Source organism: Garra rufa, chromosome 7 (genome assembly GCF_049309525.1).
Source record: "Garra rufa chromosome 7, GarRuf1.0, whole genome shotgun sequence".
Classification (NCBI taxonomy): domain Eukaryota; kingdom Metazoa; phylum Chordata; class Actinopteri; order Cypriniformes; family Cyprinidae; genus Garra; species Garra rufa.
Window position 1 is genome coordinate 12,966,178 of NC_133367.1, and position 9,777 is coordinate 12,975,954.

The window sequence follows — 9,777 nt, forward strand, 5'->3', positions numbered from 1 at the left end:
GTTTATAATAAGAATAAGAAAAGAATAATAATAAATACAAATATAATAAAATAAGTTAAATGAGTTATTAAAAATATATAAAAAATATATATTATCATTATTAGTAGTTAATAAGAATTTGAAAAGAATAATAATAATTAAAAATGTAATAAAATAAGTAAAATATGTAAAATTAAAATAATTATGTCTGTGTGAATGTGTGTGCAGTATATGTATATATATATATCAGTTTATTATTGTTTTTATTTATTATTTTAGTGTTATTGTTATTATTATAATTAATAGTTTATAATATTCTATATTAAAAATAAATAATAAAACATTATATATATATTTTTGCTTTTTGACTAATTTATAAATAAATGAAGTATATATGATCATTTTATTATTATTATTATTTGTATTACTTATTATTGTTATTGTTATTCTTATTATTAATAGTTTTAAATAAAAATATTATATTTATATTTTATATTTATTTTATTTATTACTATTACATAATAAGTATTTATTATTTGATCATTATTATTATTATTATTATTATTATTATTAATAATAGTTTATAATATTCTATAATAAGAATAAGAAAAGAATAAAAATTACAAATATAGTAAAATAAATGAATAACCTATATATATATATATATATATATATATACTGTATATAAATATAAATATATATAATTAATAAATATAATAATAAATATATAATTTATAAATAAAGTATGTATGATCAGTTTATTATTATTATTTGTAAATTATGTATTACTTATTATTATTATTTATTATTATCATTAATAGTTTAAAAGAAGTCAAATATATAATTTGCAAATAAATGAATAATTAGATAGCATAAGTAAATAAATAGCATAAGAAAAGAATAAGTGCAAATATAATAAGATAATCTAAATATGTACCATACACATACATTTGTATGTGTGTTGGTTTTATTATTATTATTTTTATTACTACTTTATTATTATTATTATTATTATTATTATTATTAATAGTTTGAAATATGTACAATTATATTGTTTTTTATGACTTATTAAAAATGAATAATAAAATAACAATAGTAAAAATATAATAAAGTAAAATATCTCTCTCTCTCTCTTTCTCTCTCTCTCTCTCTCTTTCTTTCTCTCTCTCTCTCTCTCTCTCTCTCTCTCTCTCTATATATATATATATATATATGATAGTGACTTTAAAACTATCAACTCAACTCAAGTTTGTTGTTATTATTGTTCCTAATATTTACTAGTACTAATAGTAATAAGAAAATGGTAATAATAAGTGAAAATATAACAAAATAAGTGAAAATAATTTTATATATATAATGTACTTTATAAATATATAGATTTTTTTTTTTACTTATTGAAGAAATATTTTAACGCTAGATCGAAACCTTTTGATAGTGCTCTATTTTCATTTAGTTAAAGCACATCTGTAAACGTTTGGTTGTACACATTGAATCTTGAATCCTCTTCATTCCACCATTTATTTGTTTTAGAGATTCTGAGTCGCTCCGTCCGTCTTCAGCCATGATCTGATATACCTCTTTAGGAAAACTCATCTTCCCTCCTGACATGATGCTGTTTATTATGGCTTTGAGCGGCATGGGAGGTTTGGAGATCAGTATCTGCAGAGATGAATTTTTTCCAGTAGGCTACTTAGTGCAGGTCATTGACCGAGATGAGGTACAGTGTTGGTCCTGAACTATCGTCAAACACCCGTTGCCAGTCTAAATGCTAGTTTTGACGTTTTTCCTTGTGTAAATGCTGTAAAGTTATTGTTCTGCCTTGCTCTGTGTCTGCATGTTTTGCTCGTTAGCTCATCTTGTGCTGTGAATGAGGGTTTTCGTTTAATTGTTTCCAGCCAGTAGCGCTGGAGAGATAAGGGTGTTGTTACATCCTGGATTGTTGCATTCACCAAATGAGCTGGTAAACAAATACTCATGCACGCATACTCTATATCTGTCTGGTAAACTGCATTGTGTGTATGACGCACTCAGTCATTGTTTGTTTATTTTGCACTGCATATATAGACTTATACTGACATCTAGTGGTGTGGCTGTATTATTGATGCCATTGTAGGAGACCCACATAACGAATGTAATATCTTTGATAGTTTTTCTTTTATTTCATAGTTTTGAGCATTTTTGTCAGCTCAAACATTCTTTTGCCCCACATACATATAATTACATACATTTAGGAGGGTTTTATGTACAGAGTTTGAAAGGTAGACTGAATTCTTAAAGAGTTTGCTTAAAATGTATTTCATATCAACCATATTTCATTTTTGGTGTCCCTTTGCGTTCTCACTTAAATAATACATTTATATCTACCACTGTACCTGATCAAAAACCTGAAAAACAAATGTACCTAAAATCCTCTTCTCCTTCGTCCTCTTAACATAACATCCGAACTCCGTCGTCAAATATTATAGCACTAAAGTTGTCCAATCCTTGCTAGAAAAGACATTTTGATAGACTGTAATTCAAGCCGTTACAGAGGAAATTTCAGTGAAAGAGGAAGTGGTCTGTTTCGACTTGGTATGAGATGGCATTGTGATCAGTGCAAACAGGAAAAATATAAAAACTAAATTTTTTGACAGGGTATCACATTAAGCATAGGAAGTCGAATAATACAACAAATTGGTGGATGTGTTCCCTCTCGGCCCACTATGTCAAAAATATATTCTAATATATGAGGTTCAGGTGCTTGCTTATCTTGCAGGCCTATAATAAAAGCAATATTGTGCGTAGAGTCCTGTACATTACAATGGTTGGAGGAGTGTAATGCTTTTTTTTTTAATTTACAAGAAAACGAGGAAAAAAAAATAGCAGCATTAAACATGAGCCAGCAAAACAGGTAAATCAAATAAAACATGATTCTTGAATAGGGATGCTTGATACAGTATATAGGTTATTGGATAATATTAGATATTTTTCTTTATTGGTACCCCTCAATATTGGATATATACACTATAAAAGTGATATTTTAAGCATATTTAAATAAAACAGATTATTAGAGTACGTTTTACAACAGAATATTTCAAATTTCAGAAAATGTCAGTTTTTATGCTTCAGAATTTCATGTTTAATTCAATGTGTTATATGCTATAGAAGCCCATTTTCGCCAAAGATTTAGAAAAATGTAATTGCAATCTCACAATTCTGCCCGTTTTACATCAGAAAAGCTTGAAATAAACTCGCAATTGCAAATTACAAAGTCAGAGTGTTTTTCTCGCAATTCTGACTCTTTCTCGCAATTGCGAGTTTATATCTAGCAATTCTGACTGTTTTCCTCAGATTTGTTAGATATAAACTTAGTGATGCTCCGATTGATCAGCCACCGATCATGATCGGCCGATATTGGCTTAAAATAGCTTGATCGGCGAACCCCAAAAGCGCCGATCAAAAAAGCAGATCGCTTGACGTAAATTACTCGGGCGACTTTTTCACACATGCATGCAGGGCGCACAGGTAAACAACAGCAGAGCGGAGGTTACCAGTGGCAACATGAGTACTAAATTCCTTATTCGTTTTGTAAGGGTAGTCTTGTTATTGGGCATGTTACTAAGTTGTGGTGTACAGAGCGCTGACTGTAGTTTTGCTGGAGACGTTCAAGTTTACTTTCAGTTTCATTCTCTGCTATCTTCAGTGAGTGGTAAATGTGCGTGCTTGAATGTAAATGAATGTATCTTTCTATACCCGTCATATTGCAATAATGTTACCGCTGTATGTCTGATTGTTGTCATCAGTTCATGTTGTAGTTCAGTTCATATAGAATGAGGAAAAACGGTGCCCGTGTAATTCACGTGCGTATGTTTAGCGCCATTTTATCGCATCGTAATTCTAAAGAACGCATACAGATGTTACTGAGGTGAATGTTTATGTTTCCTATATACAGATGGATTCTGATATATCGTATTTTATTCAGCCTAAACCACATTTTACTACCTGTGCAATGCTGGATAATATAATCCTTACATCATCTTAAAAAGCAGCTACAAATAACAAGCAAAGAACATTTACATTATCAAAGAACTTCATCACTAACTAGTGTTGCTTAGTCTAGTGTGAGGTGCACTTTAAAAAACACTCCCGTTATAATCAGTTTATCTATCTACACTGTATGATGAATAAATCTCTTCCCCATGCGGCGCGTTAAGGCGACGTGGCCACTCTATACGTGTGTTTATACCACGGCAAGTTTCTGAAGCATCCTAGAACCAACTCTCTGCACTGCAACGCTAAAGTTAGGCGCCTTTTTGACGGATAATAATAATAATAATCGTCTTGCTATTGTCAAAGGCATCAGCAACTGGCGATATCTCTAACTATCATCGATACACGATACTATCGTCTACAACCCTAACTTGATGGTTCTTCAAGATCTTGACTGTAGCCTATTTCTACATTTTTTTTTCAATATAGTTAATTTAGAGTTAGTTTCAGCTAGATTATAGATAAAAGATTCCCATTCCCCTGCCATTCTGTGATCGGCAGTGATCGGCGATCGGCAGATCATGATCTTGGTGATTGGTAATCGGTGATCGGCCCCAAAAAAAAGCTGATCGGAGCATCTCTATATAAACTCATAATTGTGAGTTATAAGGTCCGATTTTGAGGAGGAAATGTTCTCAAAATACTTAATTACGACTTAACTTTTTTCTAAGAATTGAATGTTATAAAATCAGAATTGTGAGACATAAACTCGCAATTCTGAGAAATTTTTTTTGAATTGTGAGATTTTTATCTCACAATTTGTCTGAATTTGTCTGAAGTGACTTTATTTTTTAGAATTGCAAGTTTATTTCTCAGAATTGTGAGTTTATTTTTCAAAATTGCGACTTTATTTTTCAGAATTGCGATTTTAGTGCTCAAAATTGTGTATATTTCTCAGAATTGTGACTTTATCTTTTAGAATTGTGCATTCATTTTTAGAATTGCGACTTTAGTTTTTAGAATTTTGTTTATTTCTCAGAATTGTAACTTTATTTTTTAGAATTGTCAGTATAGTTTTCAGAATTGCGACTTTAGTTTTTAGAATGTGCGTTTATTTCTCAGAATTGCGACTTTATTTTTTAGAATTATGAGTAGAATTGTGAGTATTTTTCTCAAAATTGCGACTTTATATTTTAGAATTCCGAGTTTATTTCTCAGAATAGCAACTAGTTTTCAGAATTGCAAGTTTATTTTTCAGAATTGCGAGTTTATTTTTCAGAATTGCAAATTTATTTCTCAGAATTGCGAGTTTATTTTTTAGAATTGTGCTTTTATTTCTTAGAATTGTGAGTTTATTTCTCAGAATTGCGACTTTAGTTTTTAGAATTGTGCGTTTAGTTCTCAGAATTTCAAATTAATTTTTTTAGAATTGCAAGTTTAGTTCTCAGAATTGTGATTATATTTCTCAGAATTGCAAGTTTATTTTTCAGAATTGAGTATATTTCTTAGAATTGTGAGTTTAGTTTTCAGAATTGCAACTTTATTTTTTGGAATTGCAAGTTTATTTCTCAGAATTGCGACTTTAGTTTTCAGAATTGCAAGTTTATTTCTCAGAATTGCGACTTTAGTTTTTAGAATTGTGCGTTTATTTCTCAGAATTGTGACTCTTTTTTAGAATTGCAAGTTTATTTCTCAGAATTGCGACTTTAGTTTTTAGAATTGCGCATTTATTTCTCAAAATTGTGAGTTTATTTCTCAGGATTGCAAATTTATATTTTAGATTCGCAAGTTTAGATCTTAGAATTGTGAGTATTTTTCCTCAAAATGGCGACTAATTTTTTTAAATTGTGAGTTTATTTTTCAGAAATGCAACTATTTTTTTTAGAATTGTATGTATATTTCTCAGAATTGCGAGTTTATATCTCACAATTTTTACTTTTTTACACGCAATTGCAAGTTTATAATACGTAGTTCTGAGAATAAAAACAGTTAAACTCGCAATTGTGAGATAAAAAGTCACAATTACCTTTTTTATTTTTTATTCAGTGGCAGAAACTGGCTTCCATGACTTATCCTTTCTTTATAATTAACTGTGAAATTAACTATCAGTTTCTGAGTGAAAATGATTTCTACAACAATTTTTTTTTTTCAGTGTAATTGTGTATACATGATTACCCTTATATAATCTAACGCTTTAGGTTAATCTTCAAGATTACACAATCACTGTTAATTGCAATCTAAACTTTTTATTTATTTTATTTTTAATTAAGCGAAAACGAAATGATAATAATAATAATTGTAATCTTTCGCAAAGTAATTTTTTGGGAATTTCACCATCAGCTGTTCATTGGTCATCGGCTGTACCATAAAAATAAACCAATAATTATTAGTATCAAGCCAAATTTTAATATCAGTGCATCCCTTTTTTGAGTGAGCGTAGAATTGGCATTCCTCTCATTGTCTGTTTTCTGTTACACAATTTACACTCAATTGCACAGCAACCAAATTCGAACGCTCCCATTCAAATTGGTGAAGCCGTCCACACTCTCTTAACGTCCACAGGAGTGGAGACAGGTTTTAGAGCAGGAAATCTTGTAGCTTATACTGAGTTGGCTGGACTGGAAAAAAAAATCAGTGGACTGCTTAAAGTGTTTACTTTTACAACACGGATATGCAAGCATTTTACACATTCACAGCTAAAATGTGGGGAGTAGAATAAATAATAATAATTTAGTATAGGATATTGTACAAAATCATTTTTTTTTATATTTAAAACACACACTGTGCTTAAAGAGTCTATTCAGAGTCATTGTGTCCGTGTATTAATAAAAAAGTCCATACTCAGAACATAGCACTGAAACACATGTTGGAGGACCTACAGGTCTGATGTTTTTTTTTTTTTTTTTTGCCAAACAAACCGGACTAAACCGGGCTGGAGCGGATCGCGCCAGAACTCCGCGGCTTGATAGAGCACATAAGCACTTTCGGATCGCTCCACGTTACCCTCCTCCATGAGCAGTACCAGTTCAGTCGTTCTCTCCTTAGATGGGCCGTTTGCGAGTAATTTCTCTCAGCGCTTGTCTCTCTGTGGTTATATCGTTTCACTCTTTTGTCTTTCAGTTTTGGAGCTGGTTCCCCTGATGGCTTCGTGGATGTTTTCCTGGGCCCTTGTGGTCTCTGCTGGGGAAGTCCAGCCAACTGTGACGTAGGTCAGTCCTTTTGCCTGCTTCTTCCTCAGCGTCCTTTTCTTTTTAGCCATGCCTAGAGACTTTCAACCATCCTGCCCCTGTAGAGTACAGCTGGAGACAAAAATAAAAAAGAAAAATCAGTATTTTTTGAATGTTTACTTTCTCTTCTCCCAGCTAAAAGGGATAGTTTATCCTAGAAATGAACATTTTGTCATTACCCTCACCCTCAAGTTGTTCTTTCTTCTGTTGAACACAAAAGAAGATATTTTTGGGTAACCAAAACAGTTGGTGATCCCCATTGACTTTCATAGTACTATGGAAGTCAATGCAGATCAGCAACTGTTTGGATTATAATGACAGAATTTTTAATAAGTAAACCAGGATTAGGGTCTATATGTTTCTAACCATGTTTGAAAAAAGTTATTTACTTATTTGTAATACAAAATTCTTTCTTCACCTTTAAGGGTTACGAAACTTGCCACGTTTGGAAATTCGAAAGCTGTCTGATATTACATTTATTTAAGTGGTCAAAGCTGTGCACACCAATAAAGCCAGTATGAATGGAAACGTTGCCAAAAACACTGGCTGCATGTCTAAATGCAAATCTTGGTCTGACAGTCACTGGCTTGTAAAAGGCATTAACTTGTCGGATACTATTTGGATGGACTAGTACTGCCCCTTCCCTTGTCGCACGCCAGTTACCAAAATCCATGGTCTCTTAGCTTGAAAATATGTTGGATATGGCAGATTCCTTCCATTTAAACTAAAGGGACACAGACATTTGCCTTTGAAAGTGAAGTTATATCTAAAACGCTATTGCACACTAATTTGCTGTTATATATAGGCTTTTTATTACTCAAAGAATCTTGGAAACAACCCTAGTTTCCACAAAAATATGGAAGTGCAACTGTTTTCAACTGTGATAATAAATCAGCATATTAGAAAGATTTCTGAAAGATCATGTGACACTGAAGACTGGAGTAATGATGCTGAAAATTCAGCTTTGCATCACAGGAATAAATTATAGTTTACAGTATATTCACATAGAAAACAGTTATTTTAAATTAAAATAATATAATAGCAATAGAATTTAGTTTATTTCTCAGAATTGTGACTCTAGTTTTTAAAACTGCGAGTTTATTTCTCAGAATTGCGACTTTAGTTTTTAGAATTGCGAGTCTAGTTTTCAGAATTGTAACTTTAGTTTATAGTATTGCGAGTTTATTTCTCAGAATTGTAACTTTAGTTTATAGAATTGCGAGTTTATTTCTGAGAATTGCGACTATTTTTAGAATTGAGTTTATTTTTTTCAGAATTGCGACTTTAGTTTTTAGAATTGCGAGTCTAGTTCTCAGAATTGTGAGTATATTTCTCAGAATTGTGACTTTAGTTTATAGAATTGCGACTATTTTTAGAATTGCAAGTTTATTGATTAGAATTGCGACTATTTTTAGAATCGCAAGTTTAGTTTTCAGAATAAGGAGTTTATTTCTCAGAATTGTGACTTTAGTTTTTAGAATTGCTATAGTTTATTTCTCAGAATTGTGAGTTTATTTCTCAGAATTGCAACTTTATTTTTTTTAGAATTGCTAGTTTAGTTCTCAGAATTGTGAGTGTATTTCTCAGAATTGCAACTATTTTTAGAATTGCGAGTTTAGTTCTCAGAATTTCGACTTTAGTTTTTAGAATTGCAAGTTTAGTTCTCAGAATTGGGAGCTTATTTCTCAGAATTGTGACTTTAGTTTTTAGAATTGTGCGTTCATGTCTCAGGATTGTGAGTTTTATTTCTCAGAATTGCAACTTTATTTTTTTAGAATTTCACATTTATTTCTCAGAATTGTGAGTTTATTTCTCATAATTGTGACTTTAGTGTTTAGAATTTCACGTTTAGTTCTCAGAATTTCAACTTTAGTTTTTAGAATTGCAACTTTATTTTTTTAGAATTGTGCGTTTATTTCTCAGAATTGTGACTATAGTTTTTAGAATTGCGAGTTTAGTTCTCAGAATTGCAAGTTTAGTTCTCAGAATTGCAAGTTTATTTCTCAGAATTGCAACTTTATTTCTCGGAATTGCAACTTTATTTTTTTAGAATTGTGCATTTATTTCTCAGAATTGTGACTATAGTTTTTAGAATTGCGAGTTTAGTTCTCAGAATTGCGAGTTTTCAACAGTGATGATAAATCAGCATATTAGAATGATTTCTGAAAGATCATGTGACACTAAAGACTGGAATAATGATGCTGCAAATTCAGCTTTGCATCAGAGAAATAAATTATAGTTTACAATATATCCACATAGAAAACAGTTATTTTAAATTGAAATAATATTTCAGAATATTACTGTTTTTTGTTTATTTTTGATCAAATAAATGCCGCCTTAATGAGCATAGGAGACAACAACAGCATTAAAAAAAATCTTTCTGACCCCAGACTTTTAAAAGTTACTATATCATGTCAGAATTTGAACCTGGTGTCTCCTTTCAGTGTTTTTTTTTTTTTTTTCCTTTGGTCATGTCTCATCTTGCCTAGGGCAGCAAATGAGTTAGAAGTGCAAACCAGTGCCCCCTCATAAAAAATATGTGCATGAGGCTTCAGATTTATGGTTAATCTGTAGCAGATGGTAGACATTTTGCTAATTAGAA

At 30.9% G+C, this 9,777-nt stretch overlaps 1 protein-coding gene across 1 annotated transcript in view; it reads right to left on the minus strand.

Moving 5' to 3' along the window:
* The window catches only part of LOC141337936 (nucleoplasmin-like), a 20,268-nt gene extending 13,061 nt beyond the window's left edge, over window positions 1–7,207 (minus strand). The window contains exon 1 of the mRNA XM_073843510.1: window positions 7,054–7,207. Coding sequence (XP_073699611.1) covers window positions 7,054–7,207 — 154 coding nt within the window. The remainder of the gene's footprint in view (window positions 1–7,053) is intronic.
* Between the last annotated feature and the right edge of the window lie 2,570 nt (window positions 7,208–9,777).